Source organism: Trichoderma ghanense (genome assembly GCF_004382785.1).
Source record: "Trichoderma ghanense strain CCMA-1212 chromosome Unknown scaffold_1, whole genome shotgun sequence".
NCBI classification, from domain to species: domain Eukaryota; kingdom Fungi; phylum Ascomycota; class Sordariomycetes; order Hypocreales; family Hypocreaceae; genus Trichoderma; species Trichoderma ghanense.
In genome coordinates, this window is record NW_027395664.1 from 2,412,593 (window position 1) to 2,426,963 (window position 14,371).

A 14,371-nucleotide genomic window follows, 5' to 3' on the forward strand; every position below is an offset into this window, starting at 1 on the left:
GTGCTCCGTTGTCCTCCGCCGCAGCATAATGGCCGACTCGGGCTGGCTCCAGTGGGCCTATCTCCTGGCCACCACTGCCACCGGCGTGTCTATCGTGATGATTGCGCAGACCGCCAACTCGTACTGGACGGCGTACAAGGTTGCGCCGCAGGAGGTGGCCAGCTTCATTGACACCCTCGACTTCTCCATCGAGGAGAGCGAGGGCTACGACCGGGACGTCTCCAAGGTGCAGCGGCTCGAGGACAAGATCCGGCTCAGCCGCATGCTGAGGGAGATCCGGAGGGTCGGCGATGACCTGCGCGACGACCTGCGCCGCCTGGTGCTCGAGGAGGGCGCCACGACGCTGCGGACCAGCTCGAGACTCATGTGGGCGTCGAAGCGAGCGCAGCTGGAGGAGAGGATGAAGCGTCTGGACACGCTGCGCATGCGCTTCATGATGGTCTACCTTGGCATCGTAACCTCCATCGCAGATAAACAGCCTCCTCCGCCTCCGCCGCCTCCGCCCATGCCCAGACAGCAGCCTGACACAGTGTCATACGCGACGCCCACCAAGCCGTCGGCCAAGAAGTCGTTTGACGACTTCCCTCGGCGCACACCTGCGCGGAGGCTCACCACGCAGGCCATCGGCCACAACGAGCACGTCGAGACACCCCAGCGCAGTGGCTGGGCTGGAGTCGTCCAGGAGTTGCAGATGTCTCCGCGGATGCGGGAACGGCATGCCTCCATCGAGAAGCTCATGGAGAATTCGTCACCCTGATGGTGGGAGAGCATCGCCTCGACATGGTCCCTGATGCTTTACTGGGCCGATTCTGCCTCTACCTTGCTGGACCCCTACTCATCACTTTGGCTTTCTTCTTTCGGTCTTGGGCTGAGCCAGTCGACCACCTTGATATGACATCTACACCTGCCTTACACCTACAGCAACTCAACGACATACAGACAGTAGAAGTTTATGATGATATGGCCATGATTTTCCTCACGATACATGCCACCACTAGCAGCGAAAACACCCTTTGAAGAGGCCTTTGACAAGCGATCACAAGTTTTCAGCAGCAAACAGAGCTGACGTATGAGAGAGGAAATGATGATATTTTATGAGAAAACAATTCGGTTACTATCCGAGGGGCGCGCGGATATGGAACATGGGACATGGGCGGTGGAGTTTAAAGTTCTACAACGGCTCTCCCCCCTTCTCTTGTTTCTACTTCATCACATTGCTTTACGATAAGATGGGACATCCCTTAAAATTCGCCTTCGTTTCATTCTACTAACCTGGCTTGCACGATACTCCTCCTCGCCCACTATGTACTCTATCATGGCTAATAATGTTATCTTTTCTTCGGTTCCCCCATGCAACTCCCACTTATCGCGACTCGTCTTCATGCCTAGCCCTCTTCCCTGTATTCTTACCCCCTATCGCATCATCAAATGGGTATTCAGTTTGAAGAGGACGCCCCCATCAATGAGCAGCATCTGGGCCAGTGCCATTCTTTTCACCCACTGCATGCAGCATTAGACCAGGGTCCTAGATATAATAAATGGGATTGCCGATGAGATTGAACTTACCATCCAGAGCAACCAAGAATCTGCTCACACAGTTATAAGCAGCAACCTACAATGCCACATATCAGAAGAGAATCCCCCCATAGCACAAAAATCGTCTCAAGTAACTCACCGTCGCCGTAATCTCCACAACCTCCTGATCACTAAACAGCCCCTTCAACACCGCAAACGTCTCATCCTTGACCTGCACGTTCCTCGTCATCTCATCCGCATACACCAACACCGCCCACTGCCTCTCGCTCAGCAGCCCCTCGGGCCGACCAGCACTCAAGTCCTCCCTCTTGACGACGTCCATGGCCTCCTCGCTGACGCCGCCCTGGACGGCGAGCGGCGCGTGATGGGCCCATTCGTACCAGGCCTTGTTGCAGACGGCGACGCGGGAGATGGCGAGCTCGCGGACGTCGTCGGCGAGGGAGGTCCTGGTGCGGATGGCGCCGAGGAACGAGTTCCAGCCGTCGGCCACGGGGGGCGAGTGCAGGAGGGTGAGGTCGAGGGCTTGCAGGGGGCGGGGGGAGCGCCGGTCGCGGATGCGCTGGACGATGGCGGCGTCTTGGGGGGAGGAGGTTGGGGGAGGGTCGGGGACGTAGGGGAGGCGCATGCTGGATGATTCGCTGGTGGTGGTGGTGGTGGTGTTGTTGTATCAAAGAGTCAAGAAAGACGAGGATTTGTACAAATCATAAGGTAGGCACGGTGATATATAAGGTATGGTATAAGGATGGATATACAAGGCAAGATCCGGGGAAATGACCGGACGGAACCGGCTGCGCGGGGTATCATCGCCCCGGAGTCGACGTGCCGACCCGCAAAGTGGCATTTCGGGGCCGAAAACCGGCAGTTGCTTTTCATGACTGACTGGAAGATGACCTTGTTTGGGAGTCTACGGAGAATGAGTGAGTGATTGCGTTGAGCTGTTGACGCATGATCGGAACGTCTTTCAGTCATCAGAAGAGACTGACTCACTGCGAGATACTGCGAGATACGGCGAGTGAACTAAATGGAGCAATGAGATCAAGAGGGGATGAGGACTTGACAAGACCGAGCCACGCTTGGACATGCAAATGCCAAGTGGATTGACCCGGCACGAGCCCAACTTTTAGCTCAACTCAGCCAACAGCCTAAAGACCATAAAAAAGACAAAAAGAGAAAGACAAAGAGGGACAGACAAAAAAAAGGTTCTAGAGGGAGTCGAACCCTCGCTGCCGGAATCAAAATCCGGAGTCATAACCGTTAGACCATAGAACCGTCAAGGTTCATCAATGACCAAAAATTCCAAAATTCTGGCTTATACAGGTTTCTCACCTGGACAACAATTTTCTCAACAAATTTCACACTTATTCTAGGGTAACAAACGCATCAACTCCGCGAAAATAGGTGCTCGCCTGCAAAAGTGTACAACGAGAGTCAAGAGTGAAAGGAAGGATTGCGTTGTCGGCTTTCATTGACTGACTGTCTCGTGGGGTTGTTGCGCGCGCCCAGAGCAGCAGTGATACTACGCTGCGTATTGCTGACAAGAAGTGTTGGGTTTGCGACAACTCGAGGGCTTGAGATGGACCCAAACAAGCAAATACTCACCGTGTGTCCGTTTGCACGCCTTCTTGTCTCGATTTGTGCAATGCCGAACGCTGAGTTGCATGAAGGATGAGAAAGCTCGGGAGTCTAACCGCAAAGATCAAGCACAGTGCGCCAGGAAGATCGCTTCAAGCAGTGGCCGAGGAGGGAAGGGTAGAACGACGCCTCGCTTTCGTTGACAATGCCGTGGCCGTTGTGGTGGAATACACACAATTTGTACAAGATGGAAAAATGGAATCGACATGTTCGATGAAAGTCATGCGGGAAATGGTTCTTGTAAGCGTGCTGGAACTGTCGCCACTACCTGCCCTTTTCTGCCAAGAGCCAGCGAAGGCTTGACAGTATTGCAAACTGTACACGACAAATGCATGTAAGGCACATTTCTTTGGCAGAACTCCCACTTACACCTTTGTATGTCACTCTACTCCTTTCGATATACCACTCCCACACGTTTTTGACAATATTGATGAAAGAAAATGATCGAAGCCTACATGGAAGATCTTGCGGCGCCCTTTGAGGCCGACCGGCTCCTTGAAATCCGCACATCTGGAATGAAGCGAATGCCGGGCTTGACCGTCATGTCTGGCATCGACAAGCAGCTTCGTGCTGTCTCCATGAAGGTCGACAAGCTGGGGCTCGAAGGGGATGAACACGATCTGACGTTTCACGGCGGCCTGGACAAGGCCATTCTCGGATGTAATTGTTTCCCATAGCCGTTTACCCAGTGAAGAGAGCTGACACGAGCATTTCCCAACGTTAGATTGCTCCTCGCATTACCCATCCTGGCAAGAATCTTACCCCGAACGCGCCGACAAGTTCGTCCCAGGAGGCTTTGGAGAAAACTTTGTCACGGCGCACATGAACGAACGAAATGTCTGCATTGGAGACGTCATATCAGTTGGGCCCGAGGTGGTCCTCCAGGTCTCCCTTCCCAGACAGCCGTGCTTCAAACTCAACCATCGCTTCTCACTCAAGAACTTTGCCCCTGAGACGTACAAGAGCAGCCGCACCGGATGGTACTACCGAGTCCTGAAGGAGGGTCATGTCAGCCCTGGCGATGAGCTGAGACTGGTCGAGAGAAAGTGGCCTGAGTGGACAATCGAGCGTATCCAGGAATATCTGCATCGACAAACCGACAACGACGAGATGAATGAGAAGCTGGCCGCGATCGAGGCTTTGGGCGACGAAGCTCGCGGCCAGTTCAAGAGTCGCGTGGCAAAGGCACTAAGACGGAAGCAGCAGAAGAAGGAAGAGGCCTGGGAGACCTACAGAGTCGTCAGCCGCAAGAGGGAGACGCCAAGGGCACTTTCACTCGTCATTGAGGCTCCCGTCAAGCCCCAGTTTGACGGCTTCCCGTGGGCGTCTCACGCAAAGCTTCGGCTTGCGAATGGGCTTGTGAGGAAGTACTCTGTCGTGTCTAGTCAAGGAGATGGTGGGTCCGCCAGAAGGCTGGAGTTTTGCATCGCCCTTGACGACAATAGCAGAGGCGGCTCGCGGTATATCCACGGGAATGTCAAAGTGGGCGACATCATTGAGGTGGGCGGGGTGGTGAGCGATGTCCATGGGCCGGCGAGCGCGGCGAGCCATCACGTCTTTATTGCGGGTGGCATTGGCATCACAGCTTTTCTGGAACTCATGAAGAAATACGACTCTATCAACTGGAGCTTTCAACTGCACTATGCTGTGCGGTCCTCGGACGATATACCCTATCGAGAACAGCTGGCGTCTTATGGAGACAGAGTCATCATCTACGACAAGTCAAAGGGCCAAAGGATGGATATCAACAAAACCATGACGACCATTCCGTGGAACAGCTTCCTCTATGTATGCGGACCCAACCGTATGATGGAAGCAGCCAAAGCCGCCGCCGAAGAGACTGGTGTTGCCCCTCAAGAAATCCACTTTGAAGCCTTCTCCGCCGACACCGCCGGCGACCCTTTCGAAGCGCAGGTCGTCAACAGAAACAACAAGGTTGTCAAGGTGGGCGAGGAGGAGAGTCTCCTGGAGGTTCTTCAGCGAGAGTTTGGGGATATTCCTTCGAGCTGCGAGGTGGGCAACTGCGGGACTTGCAAGGTTACCCTCAAGAGCGGAAAGGTGATTCATCGTGGGTCGGCGCTGATGCCTGATGAGAAGGGTTCGGCCATGTTGACGTGTGTTAGTCGTGGTGTTGGAAGGATTGCGATTGAGGTATAGAACTCGAGGAGTTCTTTATGGTTTCGCAAGGGGAAGCCCGCATACGTATATAGATGAGCCTCTTTGAGTCAATCTGTTTTACCTTCAAGTCTTCAAAGATATCAAGATTATGCATCGTGAGATTTATGAGCCGGGTGCTTGTCGAGGGCTTCTTGGGAGCTGGCAGATGGGATAGCCTCATAGTACACTTTTGTAGTAGAGTTTCCATCGAACGGCGAGATGGCCGAGTTGGTTATGGCGTCAGGTTAAGGCTACCTTAACAGCAATTCCTGGTGGAGCAATCCGCGTGGGTTCGAGTCCCACTCTCGTCATTTTTTGATGTTCTTGCACTTTTATTTTTGCAGAAATCACCGTCATGGGCTTCATGGCCTTGACGAGAGAGAGAGAATCTTATGAAAATGTAGTCGTCAATGCCGATTCGGTTTTTTTTGGTCCCAATTGTACTCGTCATATGTTGCCGTTGAATCCTCTGTTGGTACCTGTACTGTAAAGTGCAAATGCTGGCTGACGGACACAACCCGTTCGTATCGATACGTAAAGTGGGGCCCGTTTTTTCTCGACTTGAGGAAAGTTGTCGAGCTTCCGCAAAACTTCATCCTGCTGTCTTCGCACCCTATGCAACCGAATCTCTTCGCCTGAGCTCGCACACCCCACGAGGGTGCTACACATCTCTTCAAAATGGCAATCGACGCAGCCGGCGATCAATTCGCCATTCTTCCCATCCAGATGCCGCCCGTGCCGTCATTCAAACACACCGCTGTCCACGAAGTGCGAGTACGAAGAAACGCTCCCAAGATCCCGACTCCCAACGATTCACGCAGTCTGTTCCTGAAAAACATCCCGGCAGATAGCACAGAGCCCCATTTCCGGGCCGTCTTTGCCTTTCTCGTGGGTGCTGGACGATTCGAGTCAATCACATTCGAGCGCGACGAAAAGGCTGCGCTTGCCATTGACCCTGCCAGAGCGATCAAGGCGGCTGGCTTTGCGCGGAAGCGAAAGAGGGGAGACGTGGAGGATGAGGAAAAGGCCGAGGAGGAAGCTGCGCGACTACCCGATATCTGGACGCGCCAGCTGCACAGGAGCAGCAGCACGGCGATTGTGCTGCTCGCCGACGAGAAGAGCGTGCAGCTCGTCCTCAAGGCCATTGCCAAGCTGAAAAAGACGATGAAGTATCCCATATGGGGCGAACACCTGGTGGGCGACATCCCGCCACTAGGTGCACCCTGGATATCCTCCCATCTACGCCTAAGCCGCGCCGACAAGGCCGAGGTGCAGAAGGCGACTCACGCATTCTTCAACGTGTTCAACCGGAAGGAGAAGGAGGCTGCGGAACTCAGCAAGCGCCTGCGCAACGAGCCCGATGAAGACGGTTTCGTCACTGTCACTCGCGGCGGAAAGGCTGCTCCTGCGAACCAGTTCGAGGCTGAGGAGGCCAGGCGGAAGATGATCGAGAAGGCGGCCAAGAAGAAGTCGGAGATGACGGACTTTTACCGGTTCCAGCTGCGGGAGCGGCGGAAGCAAGAGCAGGCGCAGCTGCTGAGGCGCTTCGAGGAGGACAAGAAGAAGGTCAGCGCCATGCGGGAAAAGAGGGGCAAGTTCAAGCCTGAGACATGAGATGGGCGAACTTGGAACATGTCAAGTAAGTCGAGATTTCGTCATGTTCTTTTTTCTTTTGCAAAATCCTACCATGATGACGCACGCGGGGCCATCGAGAAGCTGGGATGGGCTTGGGCTCGCCTGGGACCTGTCCTGGCTGCTGTCGACAAAAACCGCGCTACAATAATCTTCTCAAACTTTCTGAATCTTGGATGAATCCCCAACGGCCCTTGTGCACAATAGTCCAGAATGGAGTGAGTGTGTTAACGCCATGTACAGGACACACGGACGTATACCCATCTCATTTCAGCGGGGAACTCGAACGGCTCGACACCAATCGATGCTTTCGTGGAGCCAACTCATCCCCACGCCATCACCTACTGGCAGCTTGCGGACATCACTTCCTGGGCGGCTGGTGGGACAATACATCAGCCTTTGGCTGCTCTGCCCTGAAGACCGCCATTGGGCTCACTTATATGTAGATATTTGGTAGTCAGGGGGCAAGTCATGAGACATCGCCCCGCAAGAGCGTAGGTGGATGATGATACCCCCATTATATATAAAGAACAAAGAACATGTTGGACACACATCTTCAAACAAATACATGGCATTTTATAAATAATCATTGGGAACGATATTTGTTTACTCTTGGAAATGACAGTGCAGTGCATGCATGCATGGTGCTTAGTGTGAGGCTTAGTCATGCGGGTTTGGCATTGTTTACTTCTCCCGCATGGCAACCACGTCGCATAGGGCCAGCAGCCCAAATCCGATCCAATCCACCATGACCGAGATTTGCAGCTTCAAACAAGAGCAATGACACTGAAATAGCCAAGAATAAAACCGATTGCATACGTCCTTCCTTATAGCCACTCTCTTGAGCGCCTCTGAGCTGCTACACCCAGCTCACCATGATTGACGCGGAAAACCTCCGGACCGCTTCGCTGTACATCAACAACCAGCTGCTGTCGAGAGGCCTTCTCCGCGATGGACACGAGATTGACTTTGCCGACCTTGGACCGCGAGGATACTTTGGCACTGCGGACAGCGCAAGCCGCATCATCAGCGTCTTGAACGACTTGATCCTCCGACGAGACGTAAGGCTTCTGCAGCAGCTCCTCCCGTCAGCTCCCATATCCTGGCTAACAAAACTCGTTTGTTTATCATTGCAGCGCGACGCAGAACAGCGGGACTCGCTATCGACGGCGGTCCGCAACCTTCGAGCCGAGAACCTCAAGCACACGAGCGACATCGTCCGCCTGACGGAGAAGTGCGCCGATGCGCAGCGCAGGAGCGACATTGCCGCGACGTCCGAGGCGTCGCTCAAGACGCAGCTCAAGTCGGCCGAGTCGGCCATCAAGGGCCTCAAGGACGAGCTGGCGCGGACAAAGGGACTGGTGGCCCAGCTGAGAGCGTCGTGCGCGACGGAGATTCGGAGGCGCGACCGCCAGATTGAGACTCTCAAGAAGCAGGTCGGCGAGGCGGGGCGCGCCAGGGGAACGAGGTCCAGCTCGGGAGTCCTCTCGATTACGGTGACGGGAGACGTGGGCAATGAGGACCGGAGGTCGCCTGCTCGTGGGGGGAACCTCGACGACAGGGACTATTCGCTGCGCAGCGAGTCGAATGCTTTCCTGGCGAGTCTGGCGCAGAGTCTGAGCGAGGAGAACGAGGCCCTCTTGAGGGTCATGCAGCAGGCAAAAGACCACTTGCGGGAGATGAGCGGATGGGACGGCGAGGAGAGGCAGGACTCTGAGGTGGTAAAGCCGCAGGGCTGGGAGGAGATCGCCTCGGAGCTGGGGGCTGTCATGGACCACATGCGGACCATCTTGACGAACCCGTCGTTTGTGCCCATCGAAGAGGTCATGGTGCGCGAGGAGGAGATTGACCGTCTGAGGAAGGGCTTTGTCAAGATGGAGAGCCGATGGGAGGATGCCGTTCATCTGATGGATGGCTGGCGGAAGAGGATGGCGAAAAATGGCAGGCCTGTCGGGCAGGACGATATTCGGATGGGCTTGCACCTGAGCCCGGTTCGTGTTCCCGATGTGGAGGAGACGAGAGCTGCTGCTCGTGGGCACGATCTATCGGCCGTCCAGGAGGAGAGCGAAGACGAGATGGAGCATCGTCCGGGTATGCCATCGCCTTTCCCTCCTGATATATCGTGCCGTGTACTGACTAATAAAGCGGAAGAGGAAGAAGCAGATCCCGAGCAAGACATGTACGGCTACAGCGACGAGGAAGCCACTGTCTATTCTGACGACGAAGACGATGATATACAAGCCGATGGATGTGAGGCTGAGGAACCGAACAACCACCACGCACCAGAACCGGAAGAGGTCGAGGATATTCGACGATCGGTAGAGCCAGGGGCGCATACTGATCCGGCTCCACAAGGCCCTCTTCAGAATTCTTACTCGGCTGGCAATCGCGGTTCTCAGCAGAGCAGATTCCGACAGAAGGCTATCGGCTCTGCTGCCAATACAGCAAGGGGCTCACAAGCGTCGGCCGGAATGGCCAGCGTCGAAACGGCCAGACAGACTGTCGGCAGAGTTATTGCTAGACCTCTCGACGCAGCTCAAAGGCCGCGTCCCCTTCCCTCGAAGGCGCCCAACGCCGATGACCGAATCCGTATCGGGTCGACGACGTCTCTGGACGAAGTCCTGCTGTCGAATGATAGGAGAGAGAACAGCCGGTCCGAAGACCACGGTTCTTCGAGAAGCGGACCCGCCGTGGGTGGTGCCGCTGCCGCCCCTTCTTCTTCCTTGCGGGCAAATCCCCGCCGCGTGCCCGTCCGTCTGGCACAGCCTCGGCCGGCCAGGCCTCAGGATGCCTCGCCGTCCAAGACGGCGATTGCCGTCAAGCTCGCCGCCGCGGAAAAACAGGCCGCTGCCGCCCGCAACCGCGCGAAGCTCAGGGCTCTTCGGAGCACCCCGCAACGGACCGCTGGAGCCTCCTCTGCCGCGGAGCCTGCGAGACAAATGGCGACGAGGGGCGGCGCTTCCGCTATGGGAAGAGCCAGTCCCGTGGTGAAGAGAGAGGCTGCGCAGCCGGAGGGCGAGCATCCGGAGAAGCGCAAGAGGGATCGGAGGGCGGCCAAGGTGTCGTCGAGGAGGAGGAGTACGCTTAGTCCTTTTGAGTTGCAGAGCTTGATGGCTGGAAATGTCGAATAAGGCAGGGGGAGGAGAAGATCTGGGAATGTTGGATAAGGAAGGGGGAGAAGAAGAAGAAGATGGAGATGGTATGGCAAATGATGATGATGATGATGATCTTGGGATTCGAATAGTGCTGTCTAGACTACGCTGGACGCATTCTCATCGGCGTTTGAGGGACTTTCTACGAAGTATATGAATTTATGCTATGAGCAGCTTGGCTTGATGTTTAATATAACCTAACCCGTCCGAAATGTTCCAAATGTCGTGTTTGCCGAGAGCAAAATTCAATATTAACCATCGACGAGGACAACAAACAATCAACCCTGATAGCACATCTGGTCACTGCTGTTCCGCTCCCAAGCCTGTCCCAAATCCTTGAGCTTCGCAACTTTTGCCTCCCCATCGACCGAACTCGGAAATGCATGAATGAGGGAAATGCCATATTGCAGGATGCCCATGGCATCAGTCAAAACCACTACCCCTTCGTCCCGACTAGTGAGAACAAGCAAGTGTCTCTCGCTCCAGTTCGCATCGCTAAAGGCCGGATCTTCAGGGGCGACATTGTCGATTGCAATGATGGAGGAGGGCTCAGGGGCGACCGACAGGTTCGTTGCCGTTTCGATGTCCATGGGGTCCCGTGGCCAGAAGACTTTCGGCGAGTATACTGGTGTCGTTTCTTTATCCTCGCTTGGCCCGGGTCCGAGAATTGAAGCAGCCCATAGCGTTGTGATTGCTCGTTGCACGGCGGTTGGCCACCACCAAGGGAGTGAGTCTATACTGACCGCCCGTAGGTATCGCAGCGCTTGGCCGCAGTGAAAGATGACCTGTTGTCGGCTGTATATGCTTCTTTCATGCTGGAGGGACTGCTGCCAAAAGCCCGTGCCGATGCTCTGTCGATCGGCGAGCCGCTCGACGTCGACGGAGTTGGCTACAAGGTTGAGACATATCAAGTGATACAGAATCATGCCCAGCGTGGTGTCGGCATCGGGCATATATGCGGTTTCCTCTTGGGCCTCCATTGCAACTCTGTACCACGCACGAAGAAGCCTCTGAGTTTCTAAGAGAGCAGAGTTCGCCGCTTGGGAAAGCACTGACGAAGAATCGGGATTTGCAAGCGAAAGAAGCCTCTGAGACTGGTGAACCAGGGCTTGCAGCGGATGGAGAAGGAGACGAAGATGCCTCGGTGGCACTCTGCCCGATGACGTATCGTGAAGCAAGTCTTTGAAGAGTTGGCTCAAGGTTGGGCGAAAGTCGTACTCGAATGCTTCTTGTGCTTTGGCGTCCGCATATAAGCCACCAGAAAGATACAAGTGACTGTCTTGAATAATGTGTTTTGTATTCCAGGAGATGTTCGGCTCGGGGAGGGGCCGCTCCAGGTCGCAAGCAGACAGGGTTTGCTCAGTGTCGTGAAAGAGACTGAGCTCTTGGTCTGTTTGGACCCAGTCATATGCCAATCTGCATGTATGGTTAGCAACGCAAGCAGCAGATGCGATGGAAAGAAAGGGGAAACTCATACATATCAAGAGTGGAGGATTGAGTCTTCGCTCTTGGTTGTTGGTGCAAACGCATCGATTCGCTCCCAGCGACATCCCGAGCAGCACTGTCAAACAGTCCCTTGGATCTAAGACTTCTCATCCACATTCTTGCGCCGCAAAGACTTGGCCTTTCCCACAGATGCGGTTCGTTGGGGGCGCTGCCGATCTCGATCTCGATGTTGCGACATCCGCCAAAGAAGCCGGACGTGACTTCATAGGCGTCCGGTGTCTGTACCAGATTAGAGAAGCCCTTCAGCCCTGGCGAGTAGGATATTGCGGAGACAATGTGCGATTTGTGGGAGCCATTGATTTGATCCTGCGGATAGAAATCATGGCTCCTCGGCACTCTCATTGACGGATCTTGGTTGATGAAGTCAACAGATGTGGTGTATTCCGAGAAGCCAATAGCTATAGGTGACTCTTGTTTGCGTTCAAGGATGTTTAAGTGATCTGCATAGCCAGAAAGCGGCGAAAGGGGGTTGACAAGATCCCAGATGGTATCGCCGCGTTGGCCCGCACTTGAACACAGCTGCTGTAGAGGCTCCTGAGAGACAGTCTCAGGGTAGTTTTCCATCTCAAAAGAGAAAGAGTTCTTCTGACGGTGTCGTGAACCGAAGCCAAACCCGGCCGTCTGAGTCTTCGTCGATGACGGCGCAGATTGTGCTGCCCGGATCGCAGCTTTGGATGCCCGGCGGGCATATCGAGCGGTGCATTGTATGTTCTTCTCCACGCATCTCGTGCAAGGGATCTTTTTATCGCAGCCAGTCTTTGCACTCGCGCAGCTTTGACAGGCAATGAGCGTGCGTCCTGATATACACGGACTGCTAGCAGATTCAGAGGAGGACTCGACATAGCCTCCCGGCCTGTGAAGCGTCATAGTGTAACTTTGGACCAGAGCTTGCAAATAGAGAGAACACGCTGCAGACGATGAGCAGGATCTGCAATGATTTCACAGTTAGAAGATCTCACGGACAGCGGCGAGGAGACACCGACAGACGTTGGGAGTTCCGTAGAGTCTTAGGTGTCCGTCACCTCTCTGACAGAAAAGAAAGATGCGGTGAAATATGGCTAGCATGCAGGAACAGTATGTTGCTTTGCAGCTTCTCAGAACTCCTGTAAATCAGCAGAACTGGGAAAATTCGCCGCCTTACGACGATGCTTTCGTTCCGCAAACTCGTCATCAACGCCGAGAGCGACTAAAAGCTCATGTTAACCGGTTCGAGAAGGTGCCGCGAACAAACCGCTGTTGCATACGACGGCTGGGAGAAGAAGGATGCCTTTTGTGCGCAATGAACTCAATTTGTGTTGCGCGTACGCCCTTCTTCTAGGCGCGGTATGTATTCCATGAAAGGGGCTGATAATTGGCTGTGGAAAGTTCGGTGTGAGGAGGTTGATCGACGTGAAACCGACATACAGCATGATCTCTGCAGACCGTCAGCTCTGAACTAGTTGGATGGTCTGTTGCGTTGCTGGAAAGCCGAGAGACGACGAGGGATGCCCGAAGCTCGCAGGGAGGAAGCACAGGTGCCTGATCTAGGGCTAATGAAGAAGAGGACAAAGGTACTGGCTGAGATGCCCTGGCAGAGAGAGATCTTCACATGGCATCAGTCGTTCTGTTGTAGTGATCGGCTTGCCCTTTCGAATATCGTTGTCAGGTGTTTCTCATAGAGCCTTCGTTGACGAGAGACTCATGGGACGCCAGAGGGCAAACAGGGGGGTTTGCACTCCGACTCTCAGCCACTCAGAACAAGTCAAGGCAAGAGAACGCCATGAAAATCACACGCCGCTTTTCTGTCACCTGGCCAGCGCCTCTTTCATGGCCTAAGGTTGCATGCACCCGGACGGCTGAGAGATCGACAGCAAACTCCAACGCTCTTGGCGATATTTATGCCGGGCCGGCCCGCGCTCCGCTGACGTATCAATAAGAGGATTAGATCCCAATGACTGTATCGAAGATGATCATGAGCATTATTTGGGCTTCTGGTCCGTAATTCGCGACTGTTATAATTCATATCATCTTGTCTCCGCTGCCAGTCTGTTGGTATTCGACATCTTTGCCTCTGACGATGACAACGAAAGCCATAACCGAGCCGGAGACGATGATATGTGCCATCTCGACTTGTACGAGGCAGACTGCATCTGATGTCCAAGTTCCGCCTCCATACCCAAGCTATACTGCGCAAGTGGCGGTATCTGAAATCCATGCTTTGTTAGTGTTGTAATCTCTGGGGCCAAATACACGAGTGGTTATTTTAGGCTTCAACGGTTGTCTCACATATAATATTCCGTATAGCCAGGCGGCCACGACTGTGAAACTGTGAAACCCTTTGGAATACGTGGTCTGGCCGGCGTGTGGTGCAAAGGTGAACTTGAACTCGCAGACTAAGCATGTCGTTCACCCAGCAGGCAGCCGACCTCTGGGGGCGCCATCTTCGTCGAAGCTTCGGCGACAAGCATGCGTCTGACTTCAGGCACAGCGAGGGTGCTGCTGTGGAATGGGCACTCGTCAGTCATTGCCTTGGCCTCCTGGTCGTTATACGGATCATTTCATAGCTTTGAAAGCTGGCCATGTTTGCCTGGCTGTTTTGCGTTTCAACGACAGACTAAACACTGATGCTCATCACATCTCAAGATGGTTGAGGTGATGTCTGGGTGATTTCCCCCAGCTGATCAAATTGAGAAAGGGCCCTGAATTCCAAAGGCCTGGTTCTCCAAGGGAGCAGGGGCGTAAAGGGTGTTTGCAGACTGGAATACGACGGCGGCATA

The 14,371-nt window shown here is 54.4% G+C and overlaps 7 protein-coding genes across 7 annotated transcripts; 4 read left to right on the top strand and 3 right to left on the bottom strand.

Annotated features, from left to right (window-relative positions):
- Positions 1-28: 28 nt before the first annotated feature.
- Positions 29-757, top strand: CCMA1212_002190 (uncharacterized protein; the record flags this gene model as incomplete). Its single annotated transcript, XM_073699584.1, has 1 exon — positions 29-757. One exon carries the CDS (start codon positions 29-31, stop codon positions 755-757), a length of 729 nt encoding a protein of 242 aa, XP_073562272.1.
- A 702-nt stretch (positions 758-1,459) lies between these two features.
- Positions 1,460-2,161, bottom strand: CCMA1212_002191 (uncharacterized protein; the record flags this gene model as incomplete). Its single annotated transcript, XM_073699585.1, has 3 exons — positions 1,460-1,500; positions 1,567-1,612; positions 1,676-2,161. The coding sequence occupies 3 exons, from the start codon at positions 2,159-2,161 to the stop codon at positions 1,460-1,462; spliced, it is 573 nt and encodes a 190-aa protein (XP_073562273.1).
- Positions 2,162-3,608: 1,447 nt separating this feature from the next.
- CCMA1212_002193 (Putative dioxygenase subunit beta YeaX) lies at positions 3,609-5,325 on the top strand (the record flags this gene model as incomplete). Its single annotated transcript, XM_073699586.1, has 2 exons — positions 3,609-3,828; positions 3,893-5,325. 2 exons carry the CDS (start codon positions 3,609-3,611, stop codon positions 5,323-5,325), a joined length of 1,653 nt encoding a protein of 550 aa, XP_073562274.1.
- A 678-nt stretch (positions 5,326-6,003) lies between these two features.
- Positions 6,004-6,939, top strand: CCMA1212_002195 (Ribosomal RNA-processing protein 7; the record flags this gene model as incomplete). The annotated part of the gene is made up of 1 exon (XM_073699587.1): positions 6,004-6,939. One exon carries the CDS (start codon positions 6,004-6,006, stop codon positions 6,937-6,939), a length of 936 nt encoding a protein of 311 aa, XP_073562269.1.
- Positions 6,940-7,832: 893 nt separating this feature from the next.
- On the top strand, positions 7,833-10,088 carry CCMA1212_002196 (uncharacterized protein; the record flags this gene model as incomplete). Its single annotated transcript, XM_073699588.1, has 3 exons — positions 7,833-8,018; positions 8,094-9,048; positions 9,103-10,088. 3 exons carry the CDS (start codon positions 7,833-7,835, stop codon positions 10,086-10,088), a joined length of 2,127 nt encoding a protein of 708 aa, XP_073562270.1.
- Positions 10,089-10,387: 299 nt separating this feature from the next.
- Positions 10,388-12,482, bottom strand: CCMA1212_002197 (uncharacterized protein; the record flags this gene model as incomplete). Its single annotated transcript, XM_073699589.1, has 2 exons — positions 10,388-11,525; positions 11,587-12,482. The coding sequence occupies 2 exons, from the start codon at positions 12,480-12,482 to the stop codon at positions 10,388-10,390; spliced, it is 2,034 nt and encodes a 677-aa protein (XP_073562271.1).
- Positions 12,483-12,929: 447 nt separating this feature from the next.
- On the bottom strand, positions 12,930-13,151 carry CCMA1212_002198 (uncharacterized protein; the record flags this gene model as incomplete). The annotated part of the gene is made up of 1 exon (XM_073699590.1): positions 12,930-13,151. A coding segment is annotated over one exon (222 nt), but the record flags the coding sequence as incomplete, so codon positions are not given.
- Between the last annotated feature and the right edge of the window lie 1,220 nt (positions 13,152-14,371).